The 24,644-nt window shown below is 50.8% G+C and overlaps 1 protein-coding gene and 1 long non-coding RNA gene across 5 annotated transcripts in view; one reads left to right on the top strand and one right to left on the bottom strand.

Moving 5' to 3' along the window:
• The window catches only part of SYNE2 (spectrin repeat containing nuclear envelope protein 2), a 306,555-nt gene that overhangs the window by 275,223 nt on the left and 6,688 nt on the right, over positions 1-24,644 (top strand). For 3 of the 4 annotated variants that reach the window (XM_079769558.1, XM_079769561.1, XM_079769559.1), the window contains 10 exons: positions 7,730-7,892; positions 12,696-12,883; positions 13,336-13,486; positions 13,746-13,928; positions 17,801-17,938; positions 18,796-18,990; positions 20,163-20,445; positions 20,966-21,034; positions 21,917-22,056; positions 24,142-24,256. In XM_079769558.1, the coding sequence (XP_079625684.1) occupies positions 7,730-7,892; positions 12,696-12,883; positions 13,336-13,486; positions 13,746-13,928; positions 17,801-17,938; positions 18,796-18,990; positions 20,163-20,445; positions 20,966-21,034; positions 21,917-22,056; positions 24,142-24,256 (1,625 nt within the window). The remainder of the gene's footprint in view (positions 1-7,729; positions 7,893-12,695; positions 12,884-13,335; positions 13,487-13,745; positions 13,929-17,800; positions 17,939-18,795; positions 18,991-20,162; positions 20,446-20,965; positions 21,035-21,916; positions 22,057-24,141; positions 24,257-24,644) is intronic. The other variant, XM_079769560.1, reaches the window with a different exon arrangement.
• LOC307098628 lies at positions 22,077-24,156 on the bottom strand. The gene is made up of 2 exons (XR_013813448.1): positions 24,073-24,156; positions 22,077-23,308 (listed from the first exon to the last, which is right to left on the bottom strand). It is a non-coding gene; the product is annotated as an uncharacterized lncRNA (long non-coding RNA).

Raw genomic sequence — 24,644 nt, forward strand, 5'->3', positions numbered from 1 at the left:
GGTGCCGAGAACAGATGAGACAGCCAAACGCAGGCGGAACCCAGGGTGTGTGCATTGGTTACCTGTCGGCGTTGGCATCACGGGTGACTTTGATTTTCTTTCTGCAGATCTCAATCTCCTAAGTGCTCATTGTGGGAAAGGGGACATGGGACCTTTTTCTTTCCTTAAAAAAAAAAAAAAATGTTATAAGTGTTGTTATCGTTTTCCTAATTTGTCCTTGATGGTAGTGTCCGTAAGAGACTTGGCATCCTGAAGCCAGTGTAGGATGGAAGGGCTTACACATATTACCATATGGCTCCTTCCTGTTTGACTCGGTAGCTCTCTCACTACCAAAACGTCTGTGAAAAAAAAACTTTTTAGCAAAGCATCATTTTCACATTTGACCTACCAGTGTGAGCAGCCCACCTGTGTTGCAAGAGCAGCAATTAAAATGTTGTCACTTAAAGCCAGCAGTGACTACCATGGCAACTGTGCGTTAAGGTTGTTTTTCCATTTCTTGCCAAATGGGCGGGGAGACGTGTGCCTTTTTGAACGGGTGAAGATTTTTGTTGCTCTCTCTCTCTCTCTGTGTGTTTTCTCAAGGCTCCTTTGGAAGACCAAACAGAGCTGCCAGTCACACCCTTGGCTTGCTCTGGTCCTAGCAGGTGCGTGACCAGGGCTGGGAGAGTGGGTTTAGAGATTTCAGCACCGGCAGAGCCAGGTGTGAGGTTAGCCTCCGGCCTGTCCCTTTCCTTCCCATCGCCCCTCATGCCACCTCTGGAGCAGGTGGCGGCTGTCCCGGTTCCCGCAGAAATGCCTCCTGCGGGTGGGGAGCTTCCCCAGGAGGCAGCAGCCCCGTCCCCTGGGCCGGCGGCCAGTCAGTAGCCTGTGTCCAGCTTCAGGCAGGCCCAGGGACTGAGCCGGGCCGGGTCACACTTAGCAGGCCCCAGAGGCAGCCACGCATGTGGGCACACGTCAGCGAGATGCTTCATTTGTTTTCAAATTTGCGCTCTCTCGTGTCACCAGTCTCGCATGTAATAACGACCAGATGCTGGGCTTCCGGAGAAATGATTGATGTAGTTGGGTCTCAAAATAAGGCTGGGACTGAGCCTAAAAGGGGCTGGACACAACCCCAGGTGCCCCTGTAAGCAGAGCCACTCGGGGTCGTGGAGGGGGAGGAGCTTTTAGATACTCCCGCTGTGGTAAAACCCTCAGAGGAGCCAGCAGGGGAAATGGCAAGATTTCTTCCTCTGCAAACTCCTGAACTCCACTTGTACTACAAGAAATCACTTTTTCTGCAAAACGCAGAGGAATGGACTACATGACCTCTGCCCCTCCTAAGCCAGGATGTCCAGAACTAAAAAATTAAAATTTAAAAATTTAAAAATACCAGGGCAGCCCAGCTAGTGTGGCTCAGTGGTTGAGTATCGACCTATGAACTAGGAGGACGCGCTTTGATTCCTGGGCAGGGCACGTGCCCGGTTTGCAGGTTTGATCCCCAAGGTAGGGTGTGCAGGAGGCAGCCAGCCAATGATTCTTTCTCATTATTGATGTTTCTATCTCTCTCTCTCCCTCTCCCTTCCTCTCTGAAATCAATACAATTTTTTTTTTTAAAGGACAGAAGCACCCCTGTCCCTGGGAAATTTCTTCCTTAAGAGGAGGGAGGGAGATGTCCCTGTTATACTCAGGGGCTTCCTATTTCACCGTTTCTTGTAAACCTGAAACAGAGAAATCGAATTTGACGAGAACAGAAACCCTCTTGCCAGCGCTCCAATCTAAAATGTTTCTTCTCTCGGTTTATAGCACTTCATAAATAACCCATCGCCAAGATAACAGTGTGACTCTCTCTTCCCCCGGCATGGCCACCCTGCAGCATCAGAACAAAGACTGTGTGTGTGTGTGTGTGTGTGTGTGTGTGTGTGTGTGTAAAGGGCCGGAGATATTCGTGTATGGGAAGGGAGAAAACTGAGATTAAGCATTGCAGTGAGCCGAGAAGCAGGTCTCATCCTTTCCTGCGGGCATAGCTTTGTGGCAGCGAGGGGCGGGCGGCCTGTGGAAGGTGCTGAACCAGTGAATGGAGAGGCCTGCGGGCCGGGCCGGGGGAGGGGCTGCCGTGCTCCGGGAGGTGGAGGTGCCGCCGGGAACTTGGAGCCCTCGCTAAGCATCAGGAATGATTTTTTTCTCATCAACAGTAAGTGCCATTTCAGTCATCAGCTCTGCCTGTGGCCGACGGGAGGCTGCTGCCGCCGCTGTCTTGCTCTTTCGCTGCCTCGTTTTGGTTACAATGGGAATGACCGAGGAGATGGAGGCTGTGGCGGGTGTGTGCCAGCCATCGGGGGGATGGGTTCTTTCCCTGTGTCAGCATGCGTGTGTGTCTGCAGCCAGCCTCTGACAAGCAGGGGAGGGATGTGACTGCACGGTGTGCAAAATGGAAGTCCTCCAGCGACCAGGCGCTTCAAAGAGGCAATTAGCTCAGATGCCTGGTCATGTCCATGCCCCTGACCCGGCGTCAGGATCCGGGAACAATTGATTATCTTACTAGAAAGATGTTTAGTCATTGGAAAAGATGCAGTTGTTCAGAATTAGTACAGTGTTCTAAGCAACTGACAGCTGCCCACAGGTCTGAGAATCTGTTTATTTCTAGAGACAGCCAGATCCTTCAGCCATCTCAGTTTTCCTGTGTGTATTTTAAGTCTGTTTCCTTAGTATATTTTAAGTGAATCTGCCCACATTGGCAATGGAATTGTTTTAACTTATACTGCTCTGGGGCCTTGTAATTTAGCTGTAGACCCTTTAGCAGGTAAGAGAATAGGACCAAAATGTGAATGATTTCTTGTACATGAATTTAATATTTAAATCCTCCATCATCGCATCGTAAGACTTGGGCTTGATACGTAGCATGGTGCTAACCTGGCTTGATTTTGTTTGTGTTGGAGGGAGAGCAGGGTTCTGAAGTATTATATTCTGATCCATGGCTAGTTAAGATAAAAGGAAAACTGTTCACCTTGATTACTTTCTGCATTTCTACCCACCATCCCTGCAGAACTGCTTATGTGTAGCTACTCAGGCAAAATTCTCACCTTGTTTGGTTTCATATTAGAATTTTTATTCACGTCTTGCATTAGGCCACATAGGTGAAGAACTTCCCCTTTGCCCCTAAATACTTTGTTTTTTTCATCCTTGGAACTGGAATTCAGCTCAGGAAGCCATGCTTACTTTTTTCTGGAGAAATAGAATTTGATGAAATATATACGTGAGCAACGTTAGCCTAGCGCAGTGGTCAGCAAACTGCGGCTCTGTTGACTAATGAGTTTGCCGACCACTGACCTAGACTCTCGATTCCAATAATTACAGGCTGTTGTTGTTCCTTGTGATTAAGCCCCTATCCCAGTAGTCGGCAAACTCATGAGTCAACAGAGCGGCAGACCGTGGCTCGAGAGCTGAGTGTGGCTCGCGAGCCGCAGTTTGCCGACCACTGGCCTAGCACACCTGGGTGAACCATGGCAGGTGCACAGGTGCGAGCTACCTCGGTGGCCTCGGTGGTTGATGCAGTGCAGTATTGAGGGTCGCTTCCCTGTGCCCACCGTCTGGTTTCTCAATGGCTTTCCTTGTGGCTCAGTGTTAACTCAAGAGTTAAACTTTTTCAAGAGCAATAATAATAAGGCCTGGCGGGGAAGTCGGGGCCCTGGGGTGGCGAAGGACCCGCGCTTCCTGGCCTGGGAAAGGTGATAATTAGATCTCCGTGTCTGCAGAAGAGAAGGATACAAACTCAACAGCACATCTGCCGGCTCCTGGAGTAAGTGGTAACATCGTATCTGAGGAGCAACATTTATCTCTGTCACGTGTTTTTGGTCACAGAAACGTGTTCAATCCTGACCGGATGAATGTTTTGTAGCTTCTTGGTGACCTTCTTTCCTTCCCCTCCCACCTTCCCTTCCTGCCCTAAGGATGCGTGTGGTTGGTGTGCTTGTCTCTTCTGCCCTTCGCTTGCCCAAAATAGAGCCAAGGTTTAGGGGCGTGTGTGACGCCCAGTGTGGCTGCAAATTGGTTTGTGGCCCGATCGCTCGGAGGTGCACTGATCTGTAACATACAACATGGCCACCTGGCTTATGAAAAAACGAATTTGAAGGTAGGAGTGAACATGGTTTACTCCATCAGAAGAGAGGTATTGAGCATCTCCTATACTGTATTTGGATGGCTACCTTAGATCATGAGCCCTTTGGGGAGAAGACCTGTTTTCGGTTATCTTTGCAGCCTCAGGATCTGCACAAGACCCCAAGACAAAGCGAGGGTTAAATGTTTGTGGAAAGGAAACCATGGAGAATCTTACATGGGTACCCAAAGTTCAGCCCTTGGTGGACTGCCTTCCCCTCCCCTTCCCCAGTTCATCCTGGAGCCAGGAGTCTAGACTTCTCATCATGATCGCCAACAGGAACAAAATCCATCCCGTGCCCCCAGCATGTGCACATGAGCACGCGCAGGTTCATGTGCGGTGCCTCGAGGAAGGTGCTTAGGAACTGCAGGTCCGGGCCAGCCTGCCCAGGTGTGAAGCCTGCCTCTGCCCGTTAATGACCATGTCCCTGGGCAGGTTATTTCCTCTCGGTGCCTCCGTCGTTTCATCTGTCAAATGGGGATGTTAATAGTGCCGATCTCATAGCATTTGTGAGGATTAAATAAGTTGCTAGCCTGTGCGGCACAACAGGCCTGGCACTGGTAAATGACAGCGTGTTCTGTATACGTCCCATGTGAGTAGTAAAGTTTGTAAATTATAAAGCATGCGCAATGTAGACATTTGGAAAGAAGGGGATAATAACGGAAAGTCTAGTGTTTTATTCCTGCATCCCGTTGGTGTGTCTTGAGCCCTCCGTGTTGGATACCACCGGCCTGGAGTAGCCAAGAAAGGAATCCCTCCACCTGCTGCATGCGCCCCCCCTGCTCATTGCACACCTCACCCTGGGATTAACAGGACTCGAGGTCAATGCACCTCTCTGTTTTTTGCTCCAGGTCATTTTGTTGCTTGTTAGCTCCCTTCATTTAAAAATAACTTTCATTCTAGCCCTCTTTTTAGGATGAGAAGCTGGGACCCTTCGGCTGGAACAGGGTCGGGGGCTGCCGCTCTGGGAGGAGGGGCAGGAGAGCTGTGCAAAGGCTGCTGGGCCTGAGCTCCTCTCTGCGGGGAAGCTCTTGGGGCTGGGCTGCTCCTCCAGACAAAGCCTTCCGAGGAGGTCACGACCCCTTGCAAACTGTGTGGAAGACTCCTTGTCCTATGGGCCCGGGAGTCCCGCAGCTCGGCATTGTATGGGATGTTCTTTCTGGCCCCTGGGCCGTCGGGGTGACAAGGCATTGGGGTGAGGAGGGTGTACCTCTGAAGCCACAAGAACAAAGGAGGGATCTAGGTTACAACTGCATCCAGGCCTGGCCCTGCATTCTGTTACTTCCTTTTTTAATAAATCATCTGTGGCTTTGAAGGGAACTCCTCATGGTGTTTCCAGTAAGAATGTAATTTGGAAAACATATCCCCTTGAAAGTCATTATGACCATAGTTTCTGGGAATGTGTCTCTGTTAGGCACTGTGTCAAATGCCTTTCGTGTATTTATATCTCATTCAACCTTCTTGGCCACCCAGTGAAGGGAGGTACTGACTTCTGTTGACACTGTTCTATAGATGAGATTAAACAGAGCCAGGATTCAAACTCAGACCCTGATCACAGTCTGTGCTCTTTACCACCAGACTCCACAGCCTACTTCTAAGCCTGCCTACCTCATAGCAGTGTTGAGAATGAAATATTTTTGAATGGACTTTGTGAGGTCCAATGCTGTATAAATGAGGCATCATCATAGCATCATGTAATCCCAGTTAGCAATAAGAAGAGCTAGTATCCTAGTGAGCACTTACTCTATACCAAAGGCTTTCCATGCATCCTCGTTTGTCTCACCACCACCTGCAAGGTGGATGACTTTGCAGATAGCAGGAAACCAGGAGTCAGGAAAGTTGGGTACCTTGCAGGGGTGCACAGTTCATAGATGATATAATGGGACTTAGAGAACAGAGACTGGCCACCTCCAGAATTCTGGCCATAATTTCACCCGGATGTTACCACCTCCCTGAAGCTTGAGGGGCCTCAGAGGCCTACTAGAAATCAGGGGGCTTGAGGTGAAAGGAATTTCCCTAAATAAAAACTAACTGGTAAAAGAGCTAGAGCAAGAAGTCCTAGGGTTGAGTTGGTCCATTGTAGGATGCAAAAAATAAATACGCACGCACACACACACCACTCTGTGGTCTACTTAAGTAGCTTGTGGTGGAAGTCTTATACACATTCATTCATTCAACCAAGGCTTGGTGACACCTCCTGCCCCCCAGGCGTTGGGGAGGTGCTGAGCGTGCAGAGGGAGCCAGCCCCACGCAGCATGTGGTGGTGCGCAGTCACTGGAGGGTGCAGGCACAGCTAAGGCGGGAGAGCCCGGTGCTCCCGAGCACGTGGACAAGGGGCAGCGGCAGAAGCTCCGGACGAAGGGAGGAGGGGCCACTTTGCCGGGTGTGGGGGGGAAGGCAGAGGCCGCTGGCCAGTGGAGGACCTAGAAAGTCGGGAGATGAACCTGGTTGTCAGTTAGGGTGAGGACTGGCGGGGTTTGAGCGGGGATCAGACTGGCCATCTCTAACGTATTCATACTTCAGCTGCAGGACCGAAGGTGGGGGGGAAGGCGAGGAGGGCGGGAGGAAGCTGCTCGCAGGCAGGCAAGGAAGAGGTGACGGTGGTGCTGGCTGTGAGTGAGGGCCGGTGCCCCAACTCCTGTTCCTGGTGCCATGGGATGGGGTTCTGACAGCACCTCGAAGCAACAGTGTTGATAAGTGGGACGTTCCCATTGCAGCCATTACTTCAAGTCCCTGGATTTCACTAAAAATCCACACATCTCCAGAAAAAGCCCTCCCTCCCTCCTTTAGGACTCCGTGAAAGTGGTCAGTGGAAACATTTTATTTCAGGGTCCGTACGGAGACTGTTTTCCCTCAGCAGCTGTCATTTCCCCTGAGGTCAGGCGGATTGGGGAGGTGGACGAGATTAGAGCTGTGCTCGGAAACCATCCTCCCTTCCCCCCCCCCCCCCCTGTGGCTGGCACAGTTGCCCCATATGGGCTGGTTCTGTGTGTACAGCACCCCACCCCTCAGACTAGACGTCAGGGGGGTGGTACATGTTCTGTGCTTGCTCAAGAGGGGAGTCCCAGGAGAGGCATCATGGGCCAGATACCACCGAGTGAACCAGGCGTGTGGCTCTTCAACCCGTCAGGGTGCTTTTATTCACTGGCTGCTGCAGTCTCGGGGTGCCCAAAACCGAGCAGGGAGAGGTCAGGTGAGGCATGTAACCTAGAGAGAAAGACGGGCTGGGTCCCGGGAACCCCGCTCTGGGAATGATAGGACTTCGTCTTTGCTTGGGAGGATTAACTCTGAGTCCACTTGAAAATCAGCAGCAACAGCAATTCCGTAAAGTGTCACGTACCCTGTGAAAACTCCTCTCTGGTGAGAGTTGTTCTCGCTATAAAATCAATGGCCCATATGGGTTGCTTTCCCCCCGTTTATCTTCACTGTTTAAAGTATCACAGATGTCTCCCTTTCTCCCCCATGGACCCCTCCCCCCGCCACCCCCTCCGTTCCTCAGTTTATTTCACCCCCCAACACCCTATTGGAGCATGCTCACCACCGCATGCTGCACTCTGTGTTCCACCTCTTTGTTCTCCTTCCCGCCCGTACGTTTAGGGTGAAGAAGCTGAAGGAGACGTTTGCTTTCATTCAGCAGTTAGACAAGAACATGAGCAACCTTCGCACCTGGCTGGCTCGCATTGAGTCTGAGCTCTCGAAGCCCGTGGTCTACGACGTCTGTGATGATCAGGAGATACAGAAGCGGCTGGCCGAGCAGCAGGTGGGCCGAGAGAAGTGGGCTTTGGCGAGGGGGTGGGTGGACCTGGTACCTGCCCGCTCACACCTGCCTCCTCTCGGCTGTGGGCTCGCATGGTCACATTTCATAACGCCGGCTGGCTTTTCCAGAGAAAGCCGACCACCTGTCCATGCTCTTGGACGTGGGAGGCCTCCCTCCCCAGTGCCCACCCCTCCACCGCCATTCACATACCTTCATCTTAGTGGCCAATAGGTTTTTTATTTTGTTTGTTTGTTTTTTACTTTGATCTTTGTTTTATTTTTTGTTAACATAGGATTGGGCAAATGTAGGTTTACAGTTGTGAGAACGCGAATCACCAAGTTTATTCTTTTTTTTTATATTTTTATTGATTTCAGAGAGGAAGGTAAAGGGAGAGATAGAAACATCAATGATGAGAGAGAATCACTGATTGGCTGCTTCCTGCATGCCCCCCACTGGAGACCTAGCCTGCAACCTGGGCATGTGCCCTTTACCAGAATCGAACCCGGGACCCTTTAGTCCGCAGGCCGACACTCTCCTATCCACGGAGCCAAACTGGCTAGGGCTATTCTTTTTTAAAAATATATATTTTATTGATTTTTTACAGAGAGGAAGGGAAAGGGATAGAGAGTTAGAAACATCTATGAGAGAGAAACATCGATCAGCTGCCTCCTGCACATACTGGGGATGTGCCCGCAACCAAGGTACATGCCCTTGACCGGAATCGAACCGGGACCCCTCAGTCCGTAGGCCGACGCTCTATCCACTGAGCCAAACCGGCCAGGGCCAGAGTTTATTCTTGTATTATTATTAGTTATTGTATTATTTGCTTTACAACTGTAAACCCACTTTTGCCCACCCCTGTATAGTTTTGGAAGGCAACGAATTGAAAGAAGTCATTTTTCTTACCAAGGAAGGTTTTCATGGGATAATACTGGGTGTCTGATGGAGTTTTTTAAAAAGTAAATAAGCCGAAACCGGTTTGGCTCAGTGGATAGAGCGTCGGCCTGCGGACTCAAGGGTCCCGGGTTCGATTCTGGTCAAGGCATGTACCTTGGTTGCGGGCACATCCCCAGTAGGGGGTGTGCAAGAGGCAGCTGATCGATGTTTCTCTCTCATTGATGTTTCTGGCTCTCTATCCCTCTCTCTTCCTCTCTGTAAAAAATCAATAAAATATATTTAAAAATAAAAAAATAAAAAGTAAATAAAACAGAAAAGGTGTAATAAGGAGCAAGCCTGGACCAGTAGCTCCGGGAGCCACCCTGCAGTGCTCCCGGCCTTCCTGTCATCTCTAACGTACCTGGGAGCCAACCCTGGAAATTCCCTGGAAACCACGGAGTCCTACCGGTGTTGACCATCACACTAGCCTGGGGGTGCTCTTTGAGATCACTGACTCCTCAAATCCACTCTCCTGCCCTCCATGGGCTCACATTCACCTGCCTTCTCTTTGCTATCCCTGAGCTTGTCTTTATGGGTAAAATAGCTGTTGATGGTATTCTTTCAGTAGCTTTCCCTCTCATAGATCAGTGCCTCCTGCACACCTCCTACTGGGGATGTGCCCGCAACCGAGGTACACGCCCTTGACCGGAATCGAACCTGGGACCTTTCAGTCCGCAGGCCGACGCTCTATCCACTGAGCCATACCGGCCAGGGCTCGAAACTGCTTTCTTTACGTTACCCTTGCCCTTTCCAGCTCCCGGAGGTCTCCCGCATCTCTTGGCTCACGGCCCCTTCCTCTGTCTTCAGCGCCAGCCTTTTGCCTTTCTTCATAGTCACTGCTCCCTCTGACTCTTCCTCCCTCTCCCACTCTTAAGGACCCTTGGGCCCACCCAGATAATTTAGGATCATCTTCCTATATTAAGGTCAGTTGAATAGCAACCTTAATTCTCCATTGCCTTGAATACTAACATATTCACAGGTTCTGGGGATAAGGGCATGGACATCTTGGGGGATGGAGGTGGGAGGATATTCCGTCCACCACAGGTGTCCTGAGGGAACTTTTAGTGTTTTTGTGTGTGTTTTTAATTTACCATATATTTATTCTTCTAAGACCAGGCCTTAAATGCTCCATCAAAAACACTACAAATGTGTCACACACACAAATTATGCATGGGCCATTTCTAAAAACCTTACTTCTGTTTCTGTCACTAATTAAATGTAATAAATTGCTTGATTGCTTCCAGAAGTAAAGCCTGAACACTTGGGATCAAGCCCTCAGCCCACAGTGGCTCGGGGACATGATGTCCTTGGGTTCTCACTGGATGCCCTTGGGGCTCCGGTGTGGCAGGGGTCCGACCTTCTGAGTCCCTTCTGTTTCTCCCCTTGTGGGTAGAATTACTTTAGGTGAGGAGGGTTGTGTTGTCTTCAAACGTAGAGAAGGTGTGACCTTTGACACCTTTAAATGAAGAACCACTTGTATTGAGCCTTCAGCATCACTCCCCCCCTTTTTTTTCCTTTTTTTTTGGTTCCCTGATTCCCACGGGGTGCCAGATGGTGGCTTGGGGGAATTGTTGGTCCCACCATTCTGTAATTACCAACAGCTTCCTCCCCAATGGCCAACCCAGCTTCCTGCCCACCCCCTAAACCACTCCCCAAGACCACCCTGATGGACTTGCCCGCCACCCCCACTGCTCCCAGGGAGACCTGCTGAGACCACCACAGGGCCCACCCTTGGGATTTTCTGGCTGCTCAGCCCGGCCTTCTTCCCGCCCCTTATCTTACTGTTCCAGTCCCTGTGTGCCCCGCTCTTCCGGGCTGCGTTGCCCGGCTCTAGTTTCATGGCCCCCACCCCCCCTCCCTGCCCCCCACCCCCCCCAGCTTCAGTGCTCCGTCACCTGCTCTGGAGCAGAAACACAGGCCCGGCAGGAGCCCTCTCCAGAGCTGCTGGCAAAGTCTTCCGCGTTGTTTCGTGCTGTTTCTTAGGTCCAGCTGTTCGGATTACCTTGGAACCGTTTCCTAAGTCTTATTGTGCAAACTGTGCCCGAGTGGGTACCCGTGGTAGGATTATTGTCGGTGTTCCCATTCAGCACCAGGGTTAGGATTCCTTACTTATTATTTCAACACAGTGAAAAGGGATTTTTCTCCTTATGGGTAAACGCTGGGGAAGCCTGTGGCAATGCTGAGAACCAGTCAGTCTCCTGTGTCATCCTGGTCCTGTGACGCGGGTCCTCGCACCGACCCCGGGGGACTCCCACCGCAGAGGCACGCCCGGGGCTGCGAGCTCACAGCCGCCGCCCGCCCGGCACCTCTCCGCAGCGCACAGGCTGGCTGCCAGAAAACACCTTCTTCTGACTAAACTTTGAGGCTCTCATTTTTAATCAGTTAGGACCCGTGTTGAGACCCGCTTGATTTAAAATATATTTGAGTTACCATTTTATTCTTTCATGTCCACTTGAACATAGAATGACCCACAGTGAGCATTTATTAGAAGGAAAGTAAGAAAACATTAGTCCTTCCTATGAACACAATAGTGGTAACTCCAAAATTATACACATTGAGGTCACCTGGCGTGAACTTCCCGCTGCTGCCCTGCAGACAGGCCGCCACTGTTTATGAATAATCCTTCCTGTAAACTGAGCTTTGTTGAATCCAGGGAACTTTCGTACCCTTAGTAGCGGCGTATTTAACTTTGTCTCTGCTGTTTCGCAATGTAATTGGAATACTAAGGTTAGTGTGTGTCTCACGTCACCCATCACAGAACCTGGATCTCAGAAGCCTAACTCGCCCAGAATCGCAAAACCAACAGCTCCTTCTCCCCCTCCCCCCCCCCACACACACCATGCTGTGCAGAGGGAAATAGTCTGAGTAACACCTGAAAATACCAGCTCATTATTTTTTATAGATATTGGTTGTTGTTGTTTTTCACAAGGAAGGGGGAGAGGAGGAGGAAGAAGAGGAAGAGGAGGAGAGAGAGAGAGAGGGAGAGAGAGAGAGAGAAACATATATCAGTTGCCTCCCATATACACCCCGACTGGGGCTTGAACCCACAACCCGGGTATGTGCCCTGACCAGGAGTTGGACCTGCAACCTTTTGGTGTATATGACAACACTCCAACCACTGGAGCCACCCGGCCAGGGCCATGTTTATTCTTAAACAGGGTTTCTATTTTTTCCTACAATCATGTATTTTCTCTTCATGAACGTTCCTCCCAAATTAGGGAAATGCGTCACTATCACCATCACAGGACAAGACTCAAGAGACCCTGTCCCCTCCCCGAGCTTGGCTGGACCCCATCAGTGCGGGGGGGGGGGGGGGGGCTCTCTACCCCCGAGTCCTCCCCTGGGGCTGTGGCGCCCTGGGCTGGGCTCCTGGAGGCTGTGCACCGGGCGCTGCCTGCACAGCCTGGCGTGTGAGAAGGTAACAAAGGTCTTAGGTTTAAGAACTCTGTGACCAGAAAAGGTGAGGAGTTTATGTTGCCAGCGTGCTAGGTCCTGCCGAAAAGACTCGGTTTTCTGTGGAAGGCCTCCCCAAAGCCAAGTCTACCTTTGAGGCCCTTGGAGTCGGTGGTCTGGAGTAGACCCCGTACCTCCCCAAGGCTGTGGGGTGGCGGGCCCCGAGGGCAGGCTCCCCTGCTCTCCACCCCTCCCGTAGTCCATCCAGCGGATCCATCCCAGTGTTGCCAGCGCTTGGGTTTTGTGTCGGGGGCTCCAGCATGAGGGTTGCGCAAGGACGAGAGACCCAGCCTGTGTTGCTGCTTCCGAGGTGGACATGCACCCAGGGCTGGGAGGTGGGCAGGACCGGGGACCCTTGGATGCTGACCCTCCCACCACCACCGTCTCAAGGTGCTTCTTGCTCTCCTGTCATCGTAGGACCTGCAGCGAGACATTGAGCAGCACAGTGCGGGGGTGGAGTCTGTGTTCAACATCTGTGACGTCCTGCTGCACGACTCGGATGCCTGTGCCAACGAGACCGAGTGCGACTCCATCCAGCAGACCACCAGGAGCCTGGACAGGCGCTGGAGGAACATATGCGCCATGTCGATGGAGCGGCGGATGAAGTGAGAACGGAGCTGCCCCTGAACGTTTGGCAGGGGGTGGGTAGGGGGGGTTCAGCCGAAGTCGGTGCACCCTCCTGACCTAAAGAAGCAACTGCGTTCCGTTCCCTTCAGAGGCTGTTGGCAGAGAAGGCTCAAGTAGGTGCAGGTGCTTATTAGAGAAGTCATTCAGGGAAAACATAACGGGGTCACGCCTCTCCCAGCTCCCGGCGCCGCGGGTGTGACGTGGCTGGCCGTCCCCGGCATGCAGCCCTGTCCCCGTTGTCAGCTTCTGAAGCAGGGGCTCTGGGGCTCGCACTGCCGGGAGGAAGGTGTCCTGACCCAGAGCAATGGGCCTGGACACCTCCTGGAAGGCGTAGGATACCTCCTGGGGGCGGGGAGGACAAGTCAAGAGAGAAAGTTGGGATCTCTGGTGGAAATGGGCGGCTTGCACTAAGTTGCCTCCTTGCCGCCAGAATCGAGGAGACCTGGCGCCTGTGGCAGAAGTTTCTAGATGATTACTCGCGCTTTGAAGACTGGCTCACGTCAGCCGAGAGGACGGCGGCCTCCCCAAACTCCTCGGAGGTGCTCTACACAGTCGCCAAAGAAGAGCTGAAGAGGTTTGAGGTAAGACCCTCTCCGGCCCTGTCCTGGGGACACGCGTGCAGCGGGCTCGGGCCCCCACCGCTGCCCAGGGCCCGGGCACAGCCTGCCACCAGCCGCACGCAGTGGGCCCAGTGCCTGTCCTTTAGCGAGGGGCAGGGCAACAGGCAGGGCGAGCTCCCCCCCCCCCCAATGCCATTTTAGTGTGGGGGTGAACCGCTTGCAGCAGGAGGTCGGGGTCTGGCAGGGGTCCCTGGCCCTGACGCCGCTCTGTGTGCCACAGGCCTTTCAGCGGCAGGTGCACGAGAGGCTCACGCAGCTGGAGCTGGTCAACAAGCAGTACCGGCGGCTGGCCCGCGAGAACCGCACCGACACGGCCAGCCGGCTGAAGCAGATGGTCCACGAGGGCAATCAGCGCTGGGACGGGCTCCAGAGGCGGGTCACGGCCGTCCTGCGGAGGCTCAGAGTAACTTCTCAGCCCAGGGGTGCCAGGGAGGGGCGGCACACGACAGCAGGCTTGCCACAGGCCTCCGCTGTCTGACCTTCCCTTTTGTTCAAGCCAAACCTGCCAGCTTTTTTTTTTAATCTATAAAAATAATTTGGCCTCTTTTCTATTTTCTTTTTTCTCTCTCTCTCTTTTTCTTAATCTTTATTGTTGAGATTATTACAGATGTCTGTTTTTTTCTTCCCCATTGCCCCCCTCCATCCATTCCTACCCTACCCCAGGCCTTCGCCACCCAATTGTCTGTGACCATAGGTAATGCATATATGCATATAAGATCTTTGGTTAATCTCTTCCTGCCTCCCCACCCCCCTTCCCTCTGAGAATCATCAGTCTGTTCCATTTCCATACCTCTGATTCTATTTTATTCACCAGTTTATTCTGTTCATTAGATTTCTTATTCGTTTATTTTGATTTTTAGATTCAGTTGTTGATAGGTATGTATTTGTTGCCATTTTGTTGTTCATATTTTTTATCTTTTTTTCTTCTTCTTCCTCTTCTTAAAGAATACCCTTCAACATTTCATATAATACTGGTTTGGTGGTGATGAACTCCCTTAGCTTTTTCTTGTCTGTGAAGTTCTCTATCTGACCTTCAATTCTGAATGATAGCTTTGCTGGGTAGAATAATCTTGGTTCTTGCTATTCATCACTTTGAATATTACTTGCCATTCATCACTTTGAATATTACTTTGAATATTACTTCTGGCCTGCATAGTTTCTGTTGAGAAATCAGCTGACAGTCGTATGGGCATTCCCTTGTAGGTAACTGCCTTTTTCTTGCTGCTTTTAAGATTCTCTCTTTGTCTTCTGCCCTTGTCATTTTAATTATGATGTGTTTTGGTGTGGTCTTCTTTGGGTTCCTCTTGTTTGGGACTCTCTGTGCTTCCTGGACTTGTAAGTCTATTTCTTTCACCAGGTAGGGAAAGTTTTCTGTTATTATTTCTTCAAATAGGTTTTCAATATCTTGCTCTCTCTCTTCTGCTTCTAGCACCCCCATAATGCGAATGTTGGTACGCTTGAAATTGTCCCAGAGGCTCCTTACACTATCTTTATATTTTTGGATTCTTTTTTTTTTCCCCTCTTCTGGTTGGGTGTTTTTTGCTTCCTCATATTTCAAATTGTTGATTTGATTCTCAGAATCCTCTACTGTTGAATCCCTATATATTATTATTTATTTCAGTCAGTGTATGCTTAATTTCTGACTGGTCCTTTTCCATTTTTGGGGAGGTTTCTATAAGATTTTTGAGTAATCTAAAACCATGGTTTTGAACTCTATATCCAGTATTTTGAACTCTATATCCAAACTTTTGAAAGTTTGCTTTCTTCCATTTCTTTCATTTGTGACATGTTTCTTTGTCTCCGCATTTTGGCTGCTTCCCTGTATTTGTTTCTATGTATTGAGTAGAGCTGCTATGTCTCCTTGAGTTGATAGAGTGGCCTTGTGTAGTAAGTGTCCTATACGGCCCAGTGGCTCAGCCTCCCCAGTCACCTGAGCTGGGAGCTCTAGGTGCACCCCTTTGTGGGATGTGAGCACAGTCTTGTTGTAGTTAAGTCTTGATTGCTGTTGGTGTCACTAAGAGGAATTGGCCTCCAGACCAGTTGGCTGTGAGGACCAGCTGTGACTACAGTGGGAGAGCTGCTGTGCAGGAGACACCCCTATGGAACAGGACTTGCTTCAGTGGGGCTTTGGTGCTCACTGAGTCTGCCCCCTGAGTGTGTTGCTTATGGGTGTGTAGAGTTGTAATCTGGTATGATCTGACACTGACAACTGGGTACACCGGCTCTTAGGTCCCCAGGGAGGTGGAAAGTCAGCCACTACCTGGGGCCACCCAGCAGGAACTAAAGAGAGATCTGCATATTCCTCCTCTTTGTATTGGGTTTGCAAGTGCCCAGATGAGGCCCAGCTGTGAAGCAAGGCAGGCTGGTACTGGTGTTGGGTCTTGATAGGTGTAGGGCTCCCTGACCCAGCTGCAGCTTATTTGAGAGATTTTAACCTGAGCAAGGACAGGCCATTCATATGCAAAAGTTGCTGCACACAGCTTGGGTGGGGTTATAATTGGATGAGGCAGGGTCTCAGGGAATCACCAGGGCGGAGCAAACAGAAATGGCTGCCAGTCTGCCATGCAACAGGGGAGATCCCAGCATAGGGAGAAAGCCGCCCCCGAATTCCTGCCCCAGTGCCAGACAATCCAGTTCCTCCTGGTATGTGTCTGTGTTCCCCAGAGCCTCACCCTGGTGCTGGAGCTGAGGAAGCAGGACCTTGTAAGTTCAATTGGTGGTACCAACCTTTTAAGAGGAACAACTGGGTCTCCTGCAGCCTCTGTGTCACCGAGCCCCAATCTGCACTGGTTTTTACAGGACATAGGGACTTCTTTTCCCAGCTCTGGGACCCTGGAATGGGGCTGGGACCACTTGCTCCTCCAGGCGGCCTCCACGGAGACAATCTCCCTCCCCATTAAAAAAGCAGCCCACGTGGGTGCCAGACCAGCCTGTTCCACGCCTCCTACCCGTCTCGGTGTGCTTTCTTCTTTACTTCTCTAGTTGTAGGACTTCCATTCAGCCAGCTTTCCAGTGGTTCTGGATGATGGTGGTTCTGTATTTCAGTTGTAATTTTGATGTGGTTGTGGGAGGCAGCGAGTACAGGAGTTTACCTACGCTGCCATCTTCCTTTTCCTCCCCCCTGCCAGCTTTGTTTTTTTTTAAAGGACTGGCTTCTTGGGCAGAGCTTGTTTGTGTGATCCGTGTGACACACATCTCTGTCTCTTTGCTGTCTGTGACCCCTGACGGTCACACTAGCTCGCAGGCTGCGCGGCGTGGGCACTGCTGTCACTGGGGCTGGACCTCAGCCTGGATTTGGCCGAGCTGCCCCTCTGCCCGCCTTTGTGTCCCGATGGTTCTGGCACCGTGAGGGACATGGCAGTCCCCTCTGCACTGCGCAGGCTGGGACAGCGATTCTCTGAATTCCAGGGCACGCTGCCCAACCTCAGACGTTGCGTTTGATTTATTTTTTTAATGTAAACATTCACCTTAGATTTCTATAATTTAGAAAACGTGCTCTGTCAGTCAGCCTTTGTGCATCGGGTGTAAACTGGCAGGACCCGTGTGCGCCGCACCTGCAGGCAGTCATTTTAATTCCTGCTTCTTTCTCAGGGCGGAGTACTCTGGAAACCATTCTAAAGAAATGAACATCTGGGCTTTCGGTTTTCTTTTAACCCTCTCGGGCTAGCTTTTCAGAGAACCCCCTTGCGTTAATTTACCTCCTGCTGACTTGACTATGACCATCTAAACCTCATTTGGCACTGAACGCAATGCTGGTCTGGGAATCTGTCTATGACATGGTAACCTGAGAGGCATCCCTCATTGGAGGTGATGGGAGCGCATCCAGAATTACATCAGGGAAGGCACACGGGGCTGGTCTCAGCTCAACCCTGAGAGCAGTAATTTTCCATCGTAAGCTACTAAATCCTCTGTCAGGCAAAAGCTTCCACAGTCGGCTGATGGGTAAAAGTGGGCCTGGTGCCAGGCTTGGACTTTGAGGGGGTCGCTCAGAGGACAGGTTGGAAAAATCCCTGTCCTAGACTCGAGAATCAGAGTTTTAAATGCTGAGAGGACCTTAGAGATCACAGCCAGCATCCCCATACCTCCCTTGCCAGGGAAGACTTGGAGACGTTGGGGAGCTTGGTTGATGTCGCACTGGCCCGAATGCCCTGTGGGCCCAGTCCCTGGAGACAGGCTTCTGAGTCCAGGCACCCGCTCCCTTCAGCTAGAACCTTGCTGTGGGCCTCCATTCTCATGTGCCATCAGCACACGCGTGATTGTCTTCCCCTTTTGCAGCATTTCACCAACCAGAGGGAAGAATTCGAGGGCACGAGGGAGAGCATCCTGGTGTGGCTGACGGAGATGGACCTGCAGCTGACCAACGTGGAGCACTTCTCCGAGAGCGACGCCGACGACAAGATGCGCCAGCTCAATGTAAGCCTTCCTCCCTCGGCGCCTCGTAAGGGAACACAGCTGCCTGCGCAGAGGCGAGCGGCCAAGTGCAGGTTTCACCTGATACCCTGGGGGCAGGCTCCAGAGCTGGTGAAGCTGCCGGGCTGCCTCCACCGGCACGCGGGGTGCTCACCAGCAAGGATACTGTTCCCTGCAGCCCGGGGACCAGCGGAGTGAGGCCCCTTTTTCTCTTCGTCTTTTATAATCATCCGGGGAGAGAACACTCTTTAGATTCAAACAGAAGGCACGAGATGCTGTTTCTCCGGATGTGCAGAATAACGGGAACAGCTGTGTCAGGGAGTGGCCCAGAACAGATACCATCTCCTCCCCCACTGTTACCAATATTCTGAATCACACTGGAACCTCACATCACTCCCGCCTGGGCTAGGTTTCACAAGAAGTTGAGCATGGAACTTTTCATCCCTGGTAGGAGGACACTAATGATCACTCTTACTGTGTCTGCTGAAGCAAATGCCCGTTGGTGGCTTACTGTGGGAAATGTTCTTTTCCCGCCGAGTGTGACAGTCAACAACGGTTCATGGCCGGCCATCCATGTCAGACTTTTAGAATCATTTTAATTGGAAAAGTCAGAGCCCAGAGGAGGAGGGGAAAATATTTACAGTTGTTTTAAATTATTAAATCTTTGTCACGTTGTTAAAAACTGATGAAGTTAAGAGAAAGAAAAAACAAAACACAGATGAAGCTAGAGTACGAGGTGAAGGCACAAAACAATCATGACATTCCGGTGCCTTTTCTGTGGCCTGTTATATAAAAACAGACATCGTCTGAATCCTCAGAGAAACCCCTTTTTTTGAAATCCTGTCTCATGTTCCTCACAGGGTTTCCAACAGGAAATTACATTGAACACCAACAAGATTGACCAGCTCATCGTTTTCGGGGAGCAGCTGATTCAGAAGAGCGAGCCCCTGGATGCCGTGCTGATCGAGGACGAGCTGGAGGAGCTGCACCGATACTGCCAGGAAGTGTTCGGCAGGGTCGCCCGCTTCCACCGGCGGCTCACCTCCCACGCCCCGGTAAGGGGGGCGCACCCCCGGGGGCTTCCGGGCCACTCAGACTTGGGGTTCAACCAGACTTGTCGTGGGAAAATTTTATTTCCACTCTTGTTAATAGAGAGGCACAGGCACCCAGAGGCTCCCATCTCCCAGAGGAAAGGGTAGCACTTCTGCCAAGCCCTGCCCCTTCGACACTGTCCCACGTGCTCCTGGTTCAGGGTTTTCTGGCCGGGTCAGCACTCCTAGGACATTTTTACAAAGGCTCTGCTTTGGCTCACAGTGCTAACGTGGGGTTGTACTGGCCTTTTCCTCTGTGCTAATGTCTGGGAGCTCTTAATATTTGTGCCTTTCTGGGGCTTCGTTCTCACCGTTGAAGTGCCGAAATCACCAGCTTTGGAAAGCAACTGTGATGATTCCCTTGACAGAGGGGCCTTTGGGGAAATTCAGGTGGCGTCGGGCCATTACCCAGAGTTCACTGCCTTTGTGTGCCTGAAGCTTTGGTGATGACCTTCGACCAACACAACTGGCTACCTCTTCTTTTTTGTGTCGTCAACTGCCCAACTTCAAACATAATTTCTTCATCACACGTAGCCTCAGAAATAACCTACATTCTCTTTTTTTCTTTTCAGAACAGTTTTTTATTGCCTAAGTAGCTAGGATATTTGGTGCATTATACAAATCGTTTCATTACTTTCATTTTTAAAGGTAGCAATTGATAGTCATTTTTCTTAAGAGTCATGATAACACAGGGAGAATACGATTCTGTATTCTGAACAGTAAGATTGGGGATAAAAAGAAAGAACCTGGTACGTGTGGTCCTTGAACATGTGAATCTTATTCAGAACACGAATTGCCTTAAAAAATTTCTTTCACTTCTTAATTTTCTGATTTTTGGAGGAACCTGCCATATAACCATCAATGAAACTTTGGCCTCCCTTTCTTTTTTAGATAAAGTTGTTGAGTGTAGATTATCAAATTTAAGATTTTTTCCTAGGAAAGAAAATGGAGTTTTGGCAAATAACAATTGTAGGACCCGCACTAGACGTAGAGTCTAAATTGGAATGACCAGGAACAGGGCCTGGGAGCTGATGGCCATTTTCGGGAACGGATGGGCAGGCCAACTCCCAACGCTCCTCAGAACCGGAGTCGCCTATGACTTGGTTAATTCTTAAAACCGGATACTCCCGTTTTAGGGCTTGGAAGATGAAAAGGAAGCCTCTGAGAATGAAACAGACATGGAAGACCCCAGGGAGATCCAGACTGACTCTTGGCGTAAGAGGAGGGAGATGGAGGAGCCCTCGTCTCCTCAGGCCCTTTGTCACCTGGTGCCCCCGGGCCCGGGGCCCGAGCGGTCTGGCTGCGAGACCCCTGTCAGCGTGGACTCCATCCCCCTGGAGTGGGATCACACAGGGGACGTGGGGGGCTCCTCCTCTCACGAAGACGACGAGGAGGGCCCATACTACAGTGCACTGTCAGGTAAGAGGCCTGGGTGTCCAGAGACCTTGAAATTGACCACGTGGCTCTGTTTTTAACTCCTCACAACACGGCCAACTCTCAATGATCAGGAGTCCGGCTATGGCTCACCCAGACTTCCTGTGGCTTCCTGCGTTCTGTCCTGCCCACTTCCGACTCGCCTGAGAGTTGGCTCACTCCTATGGTAGAGGGGATCAGAGGGGGGAAAAAACACGGGAATTCGCACTGGGCCACTAAGGCTATTCACGGATGGCCCTGGCTCGTCAGTGAACTTTTCTGGCCAGCTTCTCAGAGAGCCCACAGTGTGAGAGTTTTCATTCTTTCTGTGCACCGCCCCTCCCCCACCACTGCTTCGAACGGTTGGGAGTTGGCTGAAAAAATCCTTCTGGGTTTTTTTGAAAGCTTTCTAATAAAACAGGTAAAGGGCAGTTACCTTCCTCCTTCCAGCTGACAATGTTTCTGCTGTTTTAATTTGATACTGGGGCATTCCTGCAGTGAGGAAAATGACATTATTCTTTTTCAGATGTAGAAATCCCTGAAAATCCTGAGGCATATCTTAAAATGACCACAAAAACTTTGAAAGCGTCTTCTGGTAGGCCCCTGCCCGTGCATGTGTCTCAACATGGCAGCACCCTCGGCGCACACTGCATCCTAAACCTCGCTCCCACGTCATGTCTGACCTCTGCCTTCGTGGACACCATGGCCTCGTGCCATGGTGTATTCGTGCTGCCGTACTCACACATACCTGCGCGCTCCTCCCACACCCCCGGCCAGGCCAGAGCAGTCTCGCCGCCATCCCTCTCCCCCTCAGGCCTGCGCAGAAGGGAATTCTTCGTGGTGCCTTCTTAAGTTTTTGTCTTCCTGCCGTCTAACTCCAGTCCCTTGGCATGGGCCAAGCTTTCCTCATGGTGGCTTGGTTTGGAACCATTTCCTTGCTTCCGGTGATTTCCTGGGAAGAGGGTGGGTGAGTGCAGGTGAGGGTAGAGCTGCTGTCGCATTGGTCGCAGAAGAAACCTTCCTTTCCTCAACTTGCAGCTCTAATCTTCATTCCCTGCCCCGCCCCGCCTGCAGTACTGGGCACAGCCACAAGGGGCCCTCTGGTCCCGTCCGTCCCCCCTCCCTCCTGAAAGGCCTCCAGTCCTCCTGGCCCCAGACCCAGCTCGCTGCCAGTGTCCCCACCACGAGAGACCCGGCTCCAAAACACCACTCATCCCGCAGCAAATCATATGTTCGTTGTGCTCCGCTCCATGGTGAACCCATCTAGTGAAGGCCCAGTGTTGCTCAGCTGCATGACTCATTTCATTCCCTTCTGGGACATACTGACATTTTGCAAACATGCATGCTTTGCAAGGAAAGCTGCAGAACTCATGTTCCACCGTAACCTGATGCCATGTTGCCGTGACCTTTTTGTGTAACTAAACATGAATCCTTTGGTTGGAGAGAATGGATTGTCACTTGCTATTTTTTGTTTCAGGCAAATCCATTTCTGAGGGCCACTCATGGCACGTTCCTGACAGTCCTTCCTGCCCCAAGCATCGCTACAAACAAATGGGAGGTGATAGGAATGTACAGCCCATCCCCTCCGATTCCAGCACCCCTTATAAACCAGCTTACGTAAGTTGTTTGTTTGTTGTTTGTTTTTATTGAATTCATTGGAGGACATCAGTTAATAAAATTATGTCTCAGGTGTACAATTCTCTAATACAAATCTGTACATTGTATTGTGCATTCACCACCCCAAGTCAAGTCTCCTTCCATCACCATCTATCCCCCCTTTACTCTCTTCTACCTCCCCCCACCCTCCTTTCCCACAGGTTTTGCTTAATCCCTTTACCTTTTTCACCCAGCCCCCCAACCCCGTCCCTTCTGACAGCTGTCAGTCTGTTCTCTGTATCTGTTTTGTTAGTTTACTTTGGTCATTAGAGTCTACATATCAGTGAAATCATATGGGACTTGTCTATCTCTGACTGGCTTATTTCACCCAAGCGCAGGAGTAAATAGTTAAAATTTTTCAAGAGAGGGACTTTGGTGCCTACTGTGTGTGCTCGCCCCCCAGGAACATTTTGAGTTGGTTTTCCCCCCGGTGACAGTATCTCTGCCAAGCTGTCCACACTTCATTAGAACCCTGGCAAAACTGACCTGAGTTAAAAATAGGTTTCTGGCCAATTCAGGAAGGACTGGCAGGGACATGCCATGAGTAGCCCTCAGAAATGGATTTACCCGTGTGTGTGTGTGTGGACATGACGTAACAGTGATTATTACTGTTGAGTCGGTCATCCATGCAAATAACGGAGAAGCGAAGGGCGGGCTTTGCTGTGTGGCACCTGAGCTCCCAGACCTTCGTTATGGTTCCCTTTTGACCACACGGCACACCCCGTTCAAAAGTTATAACTTCACCTCCATACGATTTGGCCTTGTACTGTGGTGGACGTGGGCTTGATTCCTAGCCCTGCCAATAAATTGCTCTGGATCCGTAAGCCCTCCACCTGCCTCCGTGAGCCTTCACATACCTTCTATAATTGTTATTGTCAGGATTGGGTGGATGCAGTTATGAAGAAGGCGGCCCGCAGGAGTAGTCACCATCATTATTATTATTATTATTGCTATACACGACTGTGTATATGCGTCATTACTGTTATTTATAACAGTGCTGTTCCTTCTTACATTTCCCTCTGGGAACATGCGTCTTGGCACCCCTCCGGCTACGCAGCTGTTGGGGGGACAGCCAGCCTAGGATTTCATGTTGGCCCAGCTCCTCCTCAGCGCAGAGAATTAGCAGTGAGTGAGTTGCATGTTCAGTGTCTTCTCAGAAAAACCAGAAGCAGTGTCAGCCTCACAGGATGAGTCCTCAGCGTGCCCTCGGTGTCTAGGAGTGAAGAGAGCTCGATAATTAGAGGAGATTTTTGGCTGCACGTGGTCAGACCGGAGTCATTCGATAGTGGCTGCCCAGGCCCAAATCAGGAACTCTGGCTCAGCAAGCAGTTGTCATTGGTAGCCTGTCTCTCTGCAGAATCAGACCTCACAGTCTAGGGGAGAGACCCCAGCACCTCACCTTTGCTTTACACCCATAGTCCCAGGGACTATGCTCGTGTCCCTCGCCTGGCCAGTTTCAACAGCTCACCCCTTTTTTTGGTGTCTGAAACCAGAAATCTGAAGGTTTTTTATATTTCCATTCCACACAAACAGGCCATATGGACACAATCCAAAGAAATCGTGGCTTTTCTAAAAAAGGCTACATTTATTTTTGGAAAGGCCAGAGATAATAGGCCCGTCAGCTCTGTGAGGACAGAAGAGCAGCGAAGAATAAATGCTTGGTAATGAACTGCCCAGGGGGCAGGTCCGATTCCTGGAGACAGGAATGCCACCAGCTCTGCAGAGTGACTGGGAGGGAGAACTAAGAGTTTGTAAAACACGGTACAGGTGAACAGGTGCTGAGCTCGATGGTGGTTTTAAGCCTTCGCACGGTTCCTTTGGGCAGAGTGTGAGGAAGCCTCACGTTAGGTCGGTCACTTATTCCCAGTGTGGACTCCCCACTGCTTCCCCCTCCCCGGGCCACCCACACCCCGAAGCGCTTGTATTTCCTGGAGGTTCCCCCTGGAAGGAAAGGGCTCCCATATCCTCATCTTGTACCTGTTAACATGAACCAAAGTACTCTTCAGCCATAAATGGAGATGATAACATAAAGTTGGCTCCTTCTAGGTAAAGCTGCTGTTGTCTCCAGGAACCGATGGTGGCAAGGAAGGCCCGAGCGTCTTGAATGGCAGCCCCCAGCAGGAGGACGAGGGGCTGGCTCCCCTCACCGGGCAGCAGTCAGGTACCGTTAAAGCGGGTGGTGGCGAAGAGGGTTCGAGTCTGCATTGGGGGTTAGTCGGGGATTCCAGTCATGGCTCAACAGAATATTAATTAGGAGTTGCCCAGCTATATAACTCAGCAAAACTGCCACCCTCCCCCACAGCTGCCAAGTTATTTCAGAATTAGCTGACTTGTATTTATGAACACATTCCTAGACTATTCAAAACTATTCTGTAAATATAGACATCATGAGCCTCCGTGATGAAGTGTGTGTATTTGTGACTTCAGTTGTATGTGAAGAGCAGACACAGGAACGTTATTTTCAAAGAGTTCTGTCAGGTGTCTCCTCGTGAGACCAGTTCAGTGATTATAAAAATAATTACTCAACCAAGTCTAAAGTCAAGCTGATA

Source organism: Cnephaeus nilssonii, assembly GCF_951640355.1.
Source record: "Cnephaeus nilssonii genome assembly, chromosome: 4".
In the NCBI taxonomy this organism is placed as follows: domain Eukaryota; kingdom Metazoa; phylum Chordata; class Mammalia; order Chiroptera; family Vespertilionidae; genus Cnephaeus; species Cnephaeus nilssonii.